This window comes from Babylonia areolata, chromosome 6, assembly GCF_041734735.1.
Source record: "Babylonia areolata isolate BAREFJ2019XMU chromosome 6, ASM4173473v1, whole genome shotgun sequence".
Taxonomy (NCBI): Eukaryota; Metazoa; Mollusca; class Gastropoda; order Neogastropoda; family Buccinidae; genus Babylonia; species Babylonia areolata.
The window spans coordinates 49,790,381-49,808,356 of NC_134881.1; the positions used below are offsets into that span (position 1 = coordinate 49,790,381).

Consider the following 17,976-nt stretch of genomic DNA (forward strand, 5'->3'; position numbering starts at 1 on the left):
GTTAAACTGATTTAACGCAGTTTGTAATTTTCAGCGACGAGCTCGTTAAAACTGACCCTGTTCAGGTGACTTAAATTAAGATTATAAATTTATCTTAAATAACCAACACTTCATTTTATACTCATTATAAAGTAGGTGTTGAGCTCTTTCTTTTGCAACTTATCCGACGTAAATCGGCTCAGGAATCATATAGAAATATGTCACTGAACACCTTTAAACAAACACAGTTGTCATCGGATTTTCCGTGATTAGTGACGATCTGCTCGCAAGCCCACGTGACGGCCTTTGTGGTCCGCTAAACTTGCATAAATTGGCACAGAGCCGGCTCTCTCTCTCTCTCTCTCTCTCTCTCTCTCTGTCTTGCTGCATCGGGCAGTGTGTCGTGTGTGTTCTCACAACGGCTGACACCTCGCTACGTATTGCTGTAAGTACTAGTGTGTAGAATGTGTTGATTTGTAAATTGTATTATTCGACACAGTACTTGTGTTCTTATGAGTATGTTCAGTTATTGCTTTGTTCAGTTACTTCTTTGTTCAGTTATTGCTTTGACAGCTCGGCTATGATTGATCTAAATAATTGCCATGTCGTCATCTGCATGGAGCAGTGTTCCATTTGATTCTTAACGTCACAGTCAGTGACGTCTCTGAACACTACTAGTTTTGTTCCAGAATATTCTAGTGGGTGCATATGATGCGTTCTTTCTCATTTGCTATCCGGCTGATGGTTACAGTGTTTCACTGATTCTCAGTACTCTAAGATGTGTGTAGTATTCTGCTGTTGTGATTACAAGATAGTGTTGGATTAATACCAGTTATTGGTTAAAGCCACCTGGTATGTATCAGTCTGTTAACTGTAATTTAGTTATCATGCTCTCTCCTATACAGCTTACTCCAGTATAGTGCAACATGATGAACTGATTCATTTGAGTCACTTTGACACAATATAAGGTTTACCTAATCTGTACTGTCAGTGTACTTTCACTAAGTCAGCATCGCTTCAATCACTTTAACTGTGCTATTTAAATGTATTAGAAATGTCATTTGATGTCAGCGTTTGGTCTTCACACATATGCATTATGTTGTTGCGTATCCCAAACCTGAGTGATAATCTTTCCATGTAATATGTATACATGTGCTTTATTATTCACTTGTGCCGACATGTTGTGCTAATGACATTTGTTTGTGTCATTCCAGGCACTGTCTTCTTCTTAGTTCTTGTCTTCTTCTCCTAGTTGTCTTCTCATTATTTCTTCTTCTTAGTCTTCTTCTTTTAGAATATTGTAAATAAAACAATAGAAAAACCCATTTGTGACTGGCCTCTGTATGTTCCTGGCCTGTGCGTGGGATCTTGTCTATCCTTTCATTCAATCAATCAATTAGTTAAGTCTTTTGTGCCGTACCCCCTTGAGTAACCACTCGGTACACGGCTACATATATGTGTATGTGTGTGTGTGTGTGTGTGTGTGTGTGTGTCTGTGCATGTGTGTATATGACCAAAAAAAATCTCAACTGATGCAGATATTGTGTATGCATACATGTCTTAGTGTTGTATATCTGTGAAAGAGAGAACGTGTGAATGTGTGTGTATGTGTTAAAAAGGAACTTGTACCGGTACTGACATGGCAAACACATGTGTCTGGAGACTGGCAATGAACAGAATGTACTGAAAAGAATAGTTGATTGTGTGTATCTTTTCTTTTTTTAGAATGTGGTGGTGGTGGTTACATCAATGATTGCCTGGTTGATTCCGGATGTGCCTGCCCTGCTCAAGGAACAGATCCGACGTGAGGCCTACATCACCAATGATATCATCTTGCGTACAGAGCTGCAGCGAGCTCAGGGCATTGATGTGGATGACATAGTCGACAGTGGTGCTGCAGATATTGTTGGCTTCGAATCAGAGGAATATTCACCCCGTTACAGTGAAGGTGATATTGAAGTGGATGTGCGCCATCGGGGTCCTAAAGAGGGTGTGGAAGTAGAAAACGAAACTTTCCTTTAAAACAGTGTAATGAAATGATTCATAGGGGAGACAGGGATCTCAGTTTCCTACACAGGCATGCTGTGTCTTAAGATGAGAAAGAAGAGAACAGGTTTCTGATATTTTATGTTCTGCAGTTTAGTTTGTGTTGATTAATTAATCACTGGATACTTTAACATATCCTTCCCTGTCTTATTGAATACCCTGTTTAGAATAGTTTATTTTCATGGATAGGCTCATCCAACTGTAATGCCAGTTATTTTTCATCCTCATGTTATATCAGTGGATGTATATAGTGTCAAAGAATTTAGCTTATTCATTCAATGAAGAAGAGCAAAAGACCTGTAGAGACTGTTATTGTGTTGCTCATTTTATAGAGCCTGTGTCAGACATGTTGGGTGTTGTTTGTTTTTCAATCATGTCAAGGCCAACAGTTATTGCTTTTTGTTTGATGATATTATTGCATTTTTTTAATGCACTGGAGGTTTTTTTGGAGAGTTGCACAAATTCATTCAAATATGGGTTTCAGCTCCTTTTTCCAAGGTGCCTTTGTAATCTCAGTCCAGTTGTCACTTCACTGTTTCCAAAGACTAATGAACACCGACCCAATGGAGAAGTGTTTTAGAAACCATTTACCACGTAGAGATGCTGGTTATGTTAATGACAAAACAGCTGACAGTAAGAAACACGCAGCTGACCATCCATTTTACAAATCTTGTTTACACCATGGACTGAAGATGTAGAGTTTGTAGGTGCAAACTTATCAACAGACTGGGGTTGTTGTTTTTCTTTACAGCTTGTGCCCAGAACTGAGTGTGATAGGAGCTCAGAGTAAATCACTTGAATGACTCCATGTAGTGCTATTCACTTCACTGATAACTTCAAAAAATTTCAGACAGGTACAAGAGGAACTTAAATATCTCAGGCCAGGATGACACCAAGATACATTATCAAAGGTAACTTTGTGCAAAGCCTTCTCGTGCAGTCTCAAAGTAAAATGCATATCTTTAGAATTATCACTGTTATCTCCGTCTCATTGATTGTCAGAATAGAAAAGAAGAAAACATCATCAAAGTCTCTGATCCTTGAACCCATGTCCACACTGGACCCACCTACTTAGATCTGTAGTGTTGGCAGTTTCATGCAGAAAGTTGCTTGACATTGCTGTTTTGGCAATTTCATGCAGAAGATAGACCAATATGCAGTTGTTGTCTTCCCCTGTGGGCAGAAAGAAGAAAGCCTACTTGTGATAATGAAAACTCATGACACCTATCAAGATCATCTATTGTGCTGGTGAAAAGTGTTTGGTTTTTTTGTTGTTTGTTTTTTTGTTTGCTTTTTTCATTTGTAGATTTGGGCAGCTGTTCTTTGCCTCAATTGTTGTCATTACAAGGTGGATGTATGTAGAGTCAGGACAGGCAGTGCCAGAAATCCTGACGGTACAGGAACCTTCTCTAAAAGAGGGATCATGGAGGCATGTCGTTAAAATTTCATCTGGACGGCAGGTGGGCGGATCGCAATAGGATGAACTAGGTGGGTGGGTATAGGTGTACCAGGAAGTGTGTAGAAAGAATGCCTTTGTATGTGTGTGTGTGTGTTCTGTGACTGTCTTTTGGACTTTATGGCAAGAAGTACACAAGGCAGACAAGGGCAGTGGGCAGCATTGTCAAAGAACTCTAGGACATCAACTGCACCTATTTAACAGATGTGGGAAAACATGGTAAAGACAGTGAATACAGCTTGACAGAGTGAATACTCATCAGCAAACTGCACCAGTTTGTGACTAACATCTCTGTTCAAGGTGGGTTCATCCACATCATTTCCTCAGCATCTGATTGCCCTTCAACAGCAATTACTGATAGTGTCTGTCACCAAGATTGTAGTTGGAAACAAAAACATGTACTTGTATATTCACAAAACACCATACACTGTCCATACAGCATTTGTTCACAGCTGTCTAGGTGCTACAACTCTTTGATTATGATACATCACAGCTTTACATGCTTGTATGTGCAGTTTACTTGATATACAGCTAATCAGAAAATGTTATAAAACGGCAATCACTAAATGAGAGATGAGTATCTTGAGCCATCATGGCTGTCTCTCTCCACACACACATGTACACACACACACACACACACACACACAATGCACACATACACACTTATCACACTTTATTAAACTTTTTCTTCTATGGCTACAAATTCACAGTATATGGAATTGTGATTTGTGAGATTTATGATGAAAGACTGATGGGAGCAGTGTGATAAGGAGCCATGTTCTTGCCCATCGGTGTGACTACCTCCTGGAAAAGACAGTTGATGTTTTCCTGGAAAATACCACTCAGGAAAACAAAGAACTGTTTGGAATATGTGTTTACTAGTACATGGCAAGACAGACACACATTTTCTTTTCAAATTATCTTTTTCAAGAGAATTAACAAGGGGAACAAAAACTGCACACTGTTTTTGTTTTTGTTTTCTTTCTTTCTTTTCTTTTTTTCTTTTCTTTTCTGTCTGTTGTTTTTGTTTTTTTGTTGTTGTTGTTTTTTAGCCAGTTTGTTTTCATGTTGTGTCTGTTTTTGAAAGAGACAGTTTGTTTTTATGTTGTGTCTGTTCTTGAAAGAGACAGTTTGTTTTCATGTTGTGTCTGTACTGGAAAGAGACAGTTTGTTTTCATGTTGTCTGTACTGGAAAGAGACAGTTTGTTTTCATGTTGTGTCTGTACTGGAAAGAGACAGTTTGTTTTCATGCTGTGTCTGTTCTTGAAAGAGACAGTTTGTTTTCATGTTGTGTCTGTACTGGAAAGAGACAGTTTGTTTTCATGTTGTCTGTACTGGAAAGAGACCGTTTATTTTCATGTTGTGTCTGTACTGGAAAGAGACAGTTTGTTTTCATGCTGTGTCTGTACTGGAAAGAGACAGTTTATTTTCATGTTGTGTCTGTACTGGAAAGAGACAGTTTGTTTTCATGCTGTGTCTATTCTTGAAAGAGACAGTTTGTTTTCATGTTGTCTGTACTGGAAAGAGACAGTTTGTCTTCATGTTGTCTGTACTGGAAAGAGACAGTTTGTTTTCATGCTGTGTCTGTTCTTGAAAGAGACAGTTTGTTTTCATGTTGTCTGTACTGGAAAGAGACAGTTTGTTTTCATGTTGTCTGTACTGGAAAGAGACAGTTTGTTTTCATGTTGTGTCTGTACTGGAAAGAGACAGTTTGTTTTCATGTTGTCTGTACTGGAAAGAGACAGTTTGTTTTCATGTTGTGTCTGTACTGGAAAGAGACAGTTTGTTTTCATGTTGTCTGTACTGGAAAGAGACAGTTTGTTTTCATGTTGTGTCTGTACTGGAAAGAGACAGTTTGTTTTCATGTTGTCTGTACTGGAAAGAGACAGTTTATTTTCATGTTGTGTCTGTTCTTGAAAAAGACAGTTTGTTTTCATGTTGTGTCTGTACTGGAAAGAGTTTGTTTTCATGTTGTGTCTGCACTGGAAAGAGAGTTTGTTTTCATGTTGTCTCTGTACTGGAAAGATAGTTTGTTTTCATGTTGTGTCTGTACTGGAAAGAGACAGTTTGTTTTCATGTTGTCTCTGTACTGGAAAGAGACAGTTTGTTTTCATGTTGTGTCTGTACTGGAAAGAGACAGTTTGTTTTCATGTTGTGTCTGTACTGGAAAGAGACAGTTTGTTTTCATGTTGTGTCTGTACTGGAAAGAGACAGTTTGTTTTCATGTTGTGTCTGTACTGGAAAGAGACAGTTTGTTTTCATGTTGTGTCTGTACTGGAAAGAGACAGTTTGTTTTCATGTTGTGTCTGTACTGGAAAGAGACAGTTTGTTTTCATGTTGTGTCTGTACTGGAAAGAGACAGTTTCCATGTTGTCTGTACTGGAAAGAGACAGTTTGTTTTCATGTTGTGTCTGTACTGGAAAGAGACAGTTTGTTTTCATGTTGTGTCTGTACTTGAATGGGGTGGTCTGTTTTCATGTTGTGTCTGTACTTGAATGGGGTGGTCTGTTTTCATGCTGGTGTTTTACTTGAAAGAGACTAGTTTGCTTTCATGTTGGCATGTATTTGAAAGAGTGCAGGTGAAAAAGTGTGGTGTAGTCCTTGTCTGTTTGAAAGAATTATGTGAAAATTCCACCTGTCTTGTGTCATTCAGTAGATATGCAGTCCAAACAGGTCTTTGTCATGATGAGTGTTATTTGTACCTTGCATTTAAAGCAGCTGTAGTAGCTTCCGCCAGGGTCCCCAAGTAAATGTTTAAGCAGCCATACCCTGGTAATATTACCCTGGGAGTATGCTGATGGTAAATCTCAGTCTTTATTTTTCAACCTTTTGTCATATTTCTGAAGGTGTGAAGTGAAGTTTGCGATGCATATATTTGCATGGTGTATGTCTCTGCTGCTTGTGTTGAATTTTGTTCTAACAAGCATGCAGTCTATGTATGACAAATTAAAAGAATGTTGCTTGTGATCGATGAGGTCTTTATGTTGTACTCTGATAAGGGGAAGATGATTTGGTAATTTGGTATTTTTCCTGATTTCATCTGATATTTTATGTGATGGAGTGTACTATCAACTTTCATAATCATTGTAACTGAGCTAATTGACACCTTTTTTTTTTCTCTCTCCACAGCTTGACTGCTTAAAATGATCAGAGACATCATTAAGTGATTAGACAGAAGTTGCAAACACTCTTTGGGGTTATTTAATTTTTGTCTGGCTCCTCTCTTCTTATGCCATTTTATTCTGAATCAAGCTATTTTCACTTTCACTGCTTGATGTTAGCTGGCTCAAAGAATTCTGAGATGAAGTTATCAGATATCCATGCCTCTTGTTCTGAGTGATGTGCACAAAAGAGACCTGATTTCTGTTACCACGGAAAAACTGAGGATTGTGCTGACTGGAAAGAAGGGATTAAGTGAGCAGACAGGAAGTGAACCAAAAGACTGGTTGAGGAAGGGCAGCTCCATGTATCAGCTTTCCAGTGCCAAGTCGGTTCCAGGACTGGACTGTTCAGTCATCAGATATCCTGTTCAGGCTCCATGTTATGCCACTGCTACACTGTCATAAATTGACAACATTTAGGAACCTTTGCAGAATTCTGATTAATTGTAATTAGTACAAAATAGTTAGCATTTGAATAGCTATATAGTTATGCAAGTATAATCATGTGGATTTACACTTTGTGGATTTTGATTGCTACAGTGGACATGTTTTCTTTCTTATTTTTTGACATGGCAAGTTTGTAACTATGTTTGTGGATCTCCATTGGTTTTAAACCATTTCCATATAACATGAATCTTGAACATTTTATATTCTACATGAATCTCTGTGGTATTTTCAGAAATATGTCAGAATCTTTTGATGCATACTGCACTTGAGCACATCTGCTCACACTCCCATGTAGATGCATTGCTACTTCTTGGAGAATTTTACCATAATTGTGCCTTAATCATGTGGATGCTTTTGCTGGTATTTTACTATTTTTATGTTTATATTTTGTTGATATGTGATAGGCCTGCAGGTGCTAATTACCCATTTGTATGAAAGAAATCTATGCTATTTTGTTTACATATAATATTCTGTGTCCTTAACTGGGAATGCCTTTGGATCTTTTAGTCATAAAGAGCATTCTCACCACTGAAAATCCTGTGCACAAAAATTACTTTTTTCTATCACTGCAAGTGGACTTTTTCATATGTTTTCTAGAATATCTTGCACACATCTGTAATGTCACATTGGTGTTTACTGGGTGCTTTTAATGGGTTTGAAGAATGAATTACTTTGTATTCAGTTCCAGTGTCAATATTTTGAATTGATACTTGCACATGCTCATGGGGGCAGCTTCCAGAACAAATGGTAGACACATTATCTGAAAAATTCTCACATGAAGTTTCATACTTTTTCTTATTGCTGCCTTAATTTTCAGCCCCCATACCCTTTTTTTATGTCTTCCCCTTTGCCCTTCTGGTGTATTTACATGTCCTGCAAAAAAATGAACAAAAGAAAAGTTTCTCCCTTTTTTTTCTACTTGTTTCTGTCATAGGCTACTGTCTTGTAATGATTTGATGGTGAAAATGTAAAATTGGAATGGGCTCTAGCCCCCTATCCTGTGATCTTATTAGTCAGTATCATTGTTTTCTAGATTATTTTTTTTAAAGATGATATGTAAGTGTGATTATGTCTAACGTCCACTGCAGATAGTGAAGTTGCAAGGAATTTCAGAGTATGAGGACAAGAATAGGTCTGTAACACCAAAACCATCAGTTTTCTAATATTTTCTGAGAATCTTCATTCTGGTGTCACAGATGCTTATATTCTGTATAGTTACATAAGCCTTTGGTATCTTATCAATATTAATCTACCATTTGTTGAAGAACAAAAGGAAAAGCCCTTGGAACTTAAATTAGATTTTATTGAGGACAGGCAATAGGTTATGTAAAATTTGTTAAACATTTGACACAAAAAATATATAAAATATAGGAAAAGCATACAGTATCATTTTCTGCAAAAGAAACTATAAATAAAATGCCATTTAAAGGACTTCAGTATGTATCAGTTATTTGTTGGTGCAACAAATTTGCATCACAGTATGTGACATTTGTACATGTTGTAAAATCTGAGTGGAGTTCTTTTTACCCCATTCTACACTGGGGAGTTTACAGCCTTGGCAAGGCTTCCATGGCATATTGATGCAAAAGATAAAGTTTTTTTACTCCAGATTATATGTGGACACATCCAGAAATATTTTTAAATTAGTTCTTTTCCGTTAGGTATATGTAGGAACATGAAAACTGGTTTAAGGAGGAGAATCTTCACACCAAAGCAATGTTTGAGTGCAGGGCTTAATGGGTTAAATGTGTTATGCAATTTCTTTCTTTTTTTTTCAGAACTTACAGAAATTTATGAAAGTCTGAAAGTGTCTCACCAGTCTAATACTCACATAACTGTCTCCATGGAGTTAATTCTGTTTGTACATTTTGCATTTTCTGTAAAGTTGCTTTTTTTTTTTTTTTTTTTTTTGCTTGCAGTTTGGAAGATGTGAATAAATCATCTGTGTTTAAAGTTTTATATGTTTATAAGCTAATAGTGATGCTTTTTGTGCAAGTGGGAAGTACTTTCTTAGGGCACACAAGCAGGCTGTTTTCTCTGATGCATTTTACAAGTGACCGTTCTGTTCTCTGTTCCTTCCAACTATGAGTGACTAATTTTCGTTGATGATAAAAAGGTGACTAATTTATGATCACTACTTTGTAAGGCAGATAAAGTTGCATGATTTAAGTTGTGTATCATAATCCTCTAATGTTTGATAGTTTGTGTGTGTGTGTGCTTCTTATGTTTTTATGCAATGTGTGTATGCTGCGTATGTATTGATGTTGTATTGTGTAGCTCTTAGTCCCATCTGTTGTCTGTATGCTTTTCTTTTCGTCTGTGTGTATTCAAAATGTGTTTTTTTTTCAGTCAGTCTCAAGATTTAAAAAATTTATTTTATTCATTTCTCTTCACTACAGGTGGTGGTTGAGTAGATAGGGGTTTGCATGGCGTTAGTGAATGATGCCCCTTACCCCCTGTCCCCCCCGCCCCCACACCCTCCCTCTCCCCTGTGGTGATACCTTCCGGAAATTCTCTGCTCAAAATTTCCTCTTCTATTGCTCTTTTTATTTCTGCCTTTTCTTTCTTCACTGTTGTCTGCTTTTTTTCTGCCTTCCCAGTCCATTCCCCTTTCTTTTTTCAAGTGAACCTCAATTTTTTTTTCTCTTTTCCAGTCTGTGATGTACTATCTGTGCTGTTTTGCTCTGGTGATTAGGTAGTGACATTGTAAAGTCTGGGATGGGTTCGAGCTGTCCATTCTGCAATGTTTATTTGCTTATGTGGCCTTTTTAAAATGCATTTTTTGTTTGGCTTCAAAGTTTTGTTTTTTCCTTCATTATGATTTTTTGTAATCTGGGGATGATGAATTAAGTGGAAGGGCTGACATCCTCAGCAGGGCCTTGTCTTATTTACCCTAAATTTTATATGTTGCAACCAAGAGACAGCATTATGTATTGCTGCCATGTGTAAACAAAAGAAAGTGAGACTGTGTCAGAACACCATTTTGGTTGCCCTCGTGTCTCTGTAATGTGTATGTGCATTAAGTTAATTTTCTCTGGAAACATTGATCTGGTGTTTGTGCTGTGTTATTATTTTCTTTTTAATCTTGTCTTAACATTTATTTTCTATATATGCATTTATCATATTTTGGTGCAGAGATTTTTTTTTCCTTTCTCCCTTTGGTGTCAGATTTGTAAATGTCTTGGCAGTTTTGGCGCAGCACGTCTACTTTCTTAATTAGGCATTATCATGTTTTTTTCCAGCCCTTGATTTCATCAACAGATTCACTATTGGGTTGTCTATAAAATGTATAGGCACATTTGATGTTTCACAAAGCTAATTAAATTTGTGACTGCACACCTTCAACACTTGAGACAGAACATTACACTGTCTTAAATTATGCAATCTAAGTCATTCATATATGCAATCTCAGTCACTCAGTCAATCATTTTAATGTCTGAAACACAGTGTGTATTGAACTTTGCCTTCAGGTTTGACATAAAAAAGGGACAAAAAGTTCAAACTTATTTTTAAAGAAAAAATCAATATAATTTCAGTTATTTCATTTTAATTTGTGTCAGTTTTAAAATGTTATTTAAACATGGAAAATGTAAATGTCACTGCCTGTTCAGCCATAAGCAGTTATTGGAAACAGCAAATGTGCAGTAATGCTGTCTGTATGAAGAAACTCAGCAAAAAATTCTTTGATGACAGACTGTGGTGTAATGGCTAACTTTGCATGTGAGGTGCAGTTGCTGGATGTGATCTCCATAAAGGACTGCTTCTCCTAGCATTACAGTGCAATGAGAAATTGTGAGACAATAGGGAGGGTGTGCAGCCCGCTTTCATAGTGGTCTTTTTGTCAGTCGCAGAGCAAGAAGTAGGTCGTATGATGATATGGGCAGCCCACCACCCATACTTGCTTCTCTGAGCGTGCACTGCCTTTGTTCGGACAACTTTTCAGCATTTATAAAATGGATCAGTTCGAATACATAATGGCAGATATGACAAGAAACAGGCTCAAAGTGAACAAAGACGACTAAACCAAGTAATGGGTGTAATCATAAAACCAAACAGATCTTATAAACTTGCAAAAGTAGTCACCAAAAATGTTCATCAGAACAGTGATTTCAGGACGAAATTTTAGCTTTTCAGTGACCTGGTAAAAAGCAAATGGAGATGAGTGTGCTCACGCTGTTCTCGCTAGAAATAAATGGAGAACCTCCATGAAAATCAGACGAAAGTGGGTCTGCACACCATCCCTAGTGATGTTGCACTGGTCTTTTTGACTCGCTTGTGTAAACAAAGTGAGTCTGTGTTATGACCCGGTGCTTAGTTGTGTTTGTCTGTGTGTCCATGGTCAACTTTAACATTGCCATTTTCTCTGGAAATACTTTGTCTACCAATACCAAATTTGGCTTAAACATAGTAGGAAAAAAAATCTTCACAGTCATACCAATAATAGGTTGAACGTCTCCTGAATTTAGCGGCATTTCCAAAGTATTAACGGTTTATTTCGTTGATGATCGATCTGGATTCGGAAAACACTGTTACCCCATTTGGAGCTGCCGGAATGCAGGCAGTGTGTGTAAAGAAGACGCCTTGATCTCGTTTTTCTTGTTCGCAATTAAAAGCAAAGAAATACAAATTCTGGACAGAACACATACAGTGACAGAAACTACATTACTGACGTGTTTAGTGCATATGAATATTCTAAAGTGGACAGTGAATTAACTAGAATGAACACAAAAGAAAATTTGAATTGACTTTCACGAAGTAAGGTCAACTTTGTCTACACTGGTCTGTGCAGATCTTGACAAAACATGTTAAAAAGCCTGACATGATGGTAATGTCTCCTTTACCACCAAATTAGAAGAATTTGTTCAATAATTATTGACTCGTTTACTGCATATGAATGTTTTAAGTGGATACTAAAGTAACTAGAACGAACAGAAAAGAGAAATGAATGAATGGTGTTGTAGTTTCTCAGCAAGTTCTAAGAGCTTGTCGAACATGGATCTCTGCAGACCTGTTGAAAATGGACACATATTGCAGGTGTTTGATGTGATGGGAACATGTCCTTTACCAAGGACTTCTTTAACTCACTCAGGATGACAAGTTTTCTCCCTTGCTTTTCCCCACAGACCCCATTTGTAAGGGTTTGGAAAAAAATTACAAAAAATACAAAATACTGTGTAAGAAAATGAAACTTTCAGAACTGGTTTATTACATGTTGAGCTATTACATATTAAAAAAAATCAAATTTCTCATCTTATTTTTACAGTTTCGCCATATGTAGAAAATACTGCCAATTTTTCACCCCGAATCTCCATACCCATGCTCACTTTCTGCATTAAATTCACTTTCTTCAACACTAAAACGTTGCCGTCACTGCCTTGTTCGCTTCAGAACATTCTGAGAAGAGCCCGCTTTGCTAACAGGCTGGCACGCAAGCAGACGACCGGTCAGTGAATTTGTCAGCATGTGTGCGAGACGGGCCACACATCACAGGCTGACCAATCATACTGTTCGATTGTGGAGTGACCCAGAATAGCGCACTCTGCTTGGCTAATCACAAAATCATGTGTACAGCGCATGATGGAATTTTACTTTCAGAGAATGCTATTCCATTCCTTCGTCCGAATCCGAATACGTTTTGTGTAGGAATGCGTGAGCATTCCTTCGTCCGGAGAGAGTTAATGCCCAAGATATACCAAAGTAACATGATTTAAACAGGGTTATCAGTTCGATTACCATTGTCGATTTAATCCACTAAAATAACATGCTCAAATGATAATATTTGAATGCCATTTTTGAAGCTGCGTCAGCTTGGTGGATAAAAACCACTTGTTCTCGATTCGAACATCCTTAGTTTGAATCCGCATGGAACCCTTTTTTTCTTTTTTTTAAGAGAAGCTTTAAATGATAATATTAACAAATAGAGAACACATTTCAACAAACTAATTTTTATAAGTTTCATTATTATTATCTTTTTTTTCCCTTTTAAGTGTATAGCGCAAGTGAGTCTTGAAGGCCCTTCCTTTCTTGTTACGCCTATGTTTGTTCTCTGCATCTGTCACTTATGGAGAAGGTATGCTTATGTATATTTAGTTTACTAAGTCATTAAAAGTGCATAAAAGTGACGTATTATTTTATGAGACAATTTTGCATGTTTCTTTTTAAATTGTCTGGAACTAAGTTGGAGTTTTTCATCTGTATGTCATATGAATACTTGCCTTCTTTTCATGAGCAGCTTAGAATTTAGCAAGAGTGTTGCATTGGGTCAACATTATTTGGAGTTCAGAGAAATCAAGTGTTTCTGATCCTCACAGACAGGGTATGAGTGTTGTTTTCTCACACCCAATCACATTGCTGTCCTCAGTGTTATCTTTCTTTGACAAAGACAAAAATGGTGTCCATGAAGGTAGAAGGTGATCAAGGAACAACAGGATTTACTCATTGCTCTCAGTAACAATGTTCAGTGGAAACGTACAGAAATTATCATGTACAAAACACTTGTGACAGAACTTTCCCTTGTGGAATAAAAACCACAGAATGATAATGATAATATTAGTGATTTAAACTGCACCTCTATTTCACATATACACTGCAAGCACTTGTATATTAGCACCTGTTAATTAAAAACCACACATTAATGCACACACATTAATGGGCAAATTGATCATTGAGAGACCAAAATTTGTCAGTAGACAGTATTTTGTTTAAGTGGTGGTTGATGTAAACTTTCAGGCACTTCTCCAGACTTTCCTTAGGTAAAATTAATTCTTTCGTTTCTTTGTGTCTTGTCACACAAAGAAGTATTACTGTAAACCATCACTACTCTGGGATACCAACCTGTCAATCCTAAGACAAAACCTGATAAGAAATATTCAGTACTTTGTCATATCTCAAACCAGATCCCTAGAAATATTCAGTAAATTGTCTAATACTTTGTGACAGGTGCTAGAGTGCAATAGAACCTTAAGAACACTGAGCATCAGAGTAAGCCCTTTCAGGTCCTTTTTGACATTGTTGGGGACCATTGCACAGACACTGAGCACAAGATCTAATGAGGATAAAATCTTGACCACAGAATACACAACATGTCAAGCAGAAAAATCAGTGTTTGAGGTCAAGGTAGGACTGCATCTTGCAACAAAGATATCAGAAACTTATCACTACATCCAAAGTAACCTGATGGTGTGTGTCCATCAAGATCGATGATGACCATCGTTGTCATCCAGCTGGGGGATGGGGGCAGGGTGGTGGTGGGGGGGGATGCTCATGAATCTATCTGTGAATGTGCAGATGGCTGAATAGTCCAATCTGCGCACGAAATGTTAGCTGACAGTTGGGGCAGACAAAGACAGGCATATCATTGTCAGGGAGCTTGTTTGCCCGTGACTTTCTGGCCTGCCTCTTCTGAACAGCTGCAGCAGTCCTGTTGGCCTCACACAACTTGGCACCTTTGTGCACAGCAGCACGCCATTTGTCACGGTCCACTGCAGATTCCTCCCAGGAGTCAGGGTTGATATCAAACGCTTTCAGAGAGACTTTCAGAGGTTTCTTCCGCAGAGGTTTCTTCCGCAGATTCTGCCGGATCCAGACTTCGCATGCAATCGGTAGACACACCCCGGGGGCCAACTGTGTGTGGCATGCACACAGCACGGTGCAGCTAGATGGCCGTCGGTGACTCTCCTGAGCCGACGCCCTTTTATGGATCTCGTTTTTAATTCCATAAGGGTGTCTAGCCACCCGCCTCACCAGTCCCGGAAGGGAGCGGTGGGAGTGCCAGTTTAGTCGCCGGCAACCCGACCCTGAACAGGTTGTACTGGATTACAGGTTACCAGTAGCAGATCTAATGACCTGACCTGACAAATCTGACAAAGTAACCTATGCAATGTGTGTAAAGCACAATTTCACATGAAAACAATTGTCAGAGAATCCTGAAAGCTAGCAGCAGTGATCATTTTCATTATATTATTTATTCAATTTGAACAGCAGAATCAATGGAAAATGTCCGTGCTTTTATAATAAAATTGTATTGATTTATATACTCCTGCTTGTTTTGAGACATAGTAGAAAATGTCATGTATTCCCCAACGTCTGTGTATTTTCTTATATCCTTCGCATTTTGATGCATTTCTGTTGTTGTTTTTCAACTCCTTTTTTTTCCCAGTGTAGCATTTTAGTGTAGTGTTTTCCTTATGAATCTTTGCATTTTAATATTAAACTGCTTCTTAACCTTGATTAAAAGCGGAAAAACTAGCAGTGTTCATATGTATGTTCATTCTCACACATATACACACACACACTTTGGGGCCTTACACTATCTATATTTGAGAATGATGCTAACTGCGACATTGACATGTTTACTGCAAACAAATATTTTACAAATGTTACTAGATTAACATTATAAGCAAGATATTGTAATTGACAGATCCCACATGAATTGATGAAGACAGACATCTTGGAATATCAACTTTGGCATTGTGCATTCAGTTGATAATTTGCAGTAGCATATAACTGAAAGGAGGCAAAGAAGGCAGCAAAATTTTATTCAGAGAACGATTTGTGCACAGGTCTAAAATACTCACTGTATAAATGTCCCCAACAAACATACAAAATTAACAATTTGAGTTTCCTACCACAATTTGTCAGTTACATCAAGTCCCATTGAGCATGTGTGAAGGAAGTAAACTCTGACCTCTGTCTGCCAACTCTTAAATGGAAAAAAGAATCACACAAAACAGTTTGCTGTTGCATCTATTTATAGACTTGAATATCACACGAACGTTGCTGCTAAACCTATCTTATGCATGACGGAGCAAAACTGTTGACTTTCATATGCGAATGTTACTAATCTTTGGACAGATCCTATCTCAACTGAAACAGTACAATACCTTGTTGGATTAGCGTAGCAGATGATGTTTCATTTAGATGGCCCAGAGTACTAGGGCGATACTTCCTATCAACTATAAACTTGCAAAGTTGAATCTTTGGCTCGTTGTCTTCGAAGCACAGTTGACTTCAGCATAAGCGTGACACAGTCTAACATACAAGTTCCAACACAATAATATCTCCCAATATTGTATACAAAACAACAACAAAAACATGCAGATCTGCATGTGTGTGCATGTGCACCAACATGCACATGGACACACACATACACAACACACACACACACACACACTAATTGAGCTAATTGCTATTATAAAAGCTCTGAACTACTTAATGAGCCATCAAATAGTTTTCTCAAATATAGCATTCTTTGTTGCTTCCAGATCAGTGCTTTATGGTCTAGAATTATTTAGCCATGAAACAAGACCTGACTTAGTTATTGAGGTAAATCATTTGGTACACTGTTTGAGGATTAAAGGGACTGAGGTCAGTTTTTGTTGGATCCCTTCTCATGTGGGCATTCATGGCAATGAAACTGCTGATAAAGCAGCTAAAAGAGGAGCACAAGATTCAGAAAAATCGACAAAAATACATGTCTGTCTTTCTGTAAAAGAGGCATACACCTTGTTAGAACAAGAGAGGCAAGGCCTGCAAGACTCACTTGTGACTGAGAGTAAAACACACAAGCTTTTTATGTATTAAGTATAATTTCAAAATGTAATGTTTAAGATGAGAAAGATCAGTTTAAAGCAAATTAAGTCCCCTAGCATTAATTACAGAGTAATTTCCCTTTGTAACTATCTGCACCAAAACGTTTGCAAAATAAATAAAACTTCCATGCTTAGCAAAAGAAGTTCCTGTTTGAACAAAAAATGATAATAATGACTGCTCTTGTTGTTGGGTCAGAATATCAGATCAAAGTGCCAAGTTTAGAGAATACAAAAAATATAACAGTTAGTGCAGTTTGCATATAATTAGGATTCATTAATTTTTTTGTGCCCATCCCAGAGGTGCAATATTGTTTTAAGCAAGATGACTGGAAAGAACTGAATTTTTCCTATTTTTATGCCAAATTTGGTGTCAACTGACAAAGTATTTGCAGAGAAAATGTCAATGTTAAAGTTTACCACACACACACACACACACACACACACAGACAACTGAACACCGGGTTAAAACATAGACTCACTTTGTTTACACAAACATAAAGGGACATTATTCCCTAAGAATATTATTAAAGAAAAGATACTGAATCCATCAGCTTGCTATACAAGATTAATAACCTCTCCTTTCTTCTGTATAAAACTTGATGCGCAAGACAGTATAGTAAAAATGTTACATGCATCTGTGGTAAGCAGTTCAGCTTCCATCATTGTTTGTTTCACTGTCAGCAGTTACATTCCTTCTTGCCGAAGTATTTCAAAGAGAATAACTACTCTGCAGATGATTTTTGGAAAGTTATTTCTGACGAGGTTCTTATGGTCGAACTTTCACAGGCATTAGTTCATAGCCCTGTTTCTACATTCCTTTAATATACTTCAGAATTGTGTTAATGGTTTTTGATTGTTACTATCATTATTGAATTCTTACTGTTAACTGTAATTGCATGTCAGTTATGCATTTTTTGGTAGTTTTCTACCTTTTCTGTTTCCTCCCCCCCCCCCCCCCCAACACACACACACACACACTCCATCCTTTTTTTTCTTTTTTTCCATTCGTCTAATATCACTGATAGTGAAAAGATACTAAACTAAAGAACAAACATACACACACACCACCACCACCACCCCCAATCACAATCTTTTCCCTCTCTTCAGACTGAAATATTGTGCAATATTATTTTTCATGCAGAACATGTACCACAGCTACCATATCACGAGTTTAGACTAGCAAAATATTAGTGTACCAACAAATGCATCAAAACATATTACACATATTGTATACTGTATGCGAGTATTGTCAAATTTAAAACAGCATGTCAAAAAATGTAATATCAGAGGAAACCTC

At 37.5% G+C, this 17,976-nt stretch overlaps 1 protein-coding gene across 5 annotated transcripts in view; it reads left to right on the forward strand.

Moving 5' to 3' along the window:
- The window catches only part of LOC143283114 (anoctamin-1-like), a 358,246-nt gene extending 342,910 nt beyond the window's left edge, over positions 1–15,336 (forward strand). For all 5 annotated transcript variants that reach the window (XM_076589234.1, XM_076589235.1, XM_076589232.1 and 2 more), the window contains one exon: positions 1,705–15,336. In XM_076589234.1, coding sequence (XP_076445349.1) covers positions 1,705–2,001 — 297 coding nt within the window. In that variant the 3' untranslated portion in view covers positions 2,002–15,336. The remainder of the gene's footprint in view (positions 1–1,704) is intronic.
- The last annotated feature ends 2,640 nt before the right edge of the window (positions 15,337–17,976 follow it).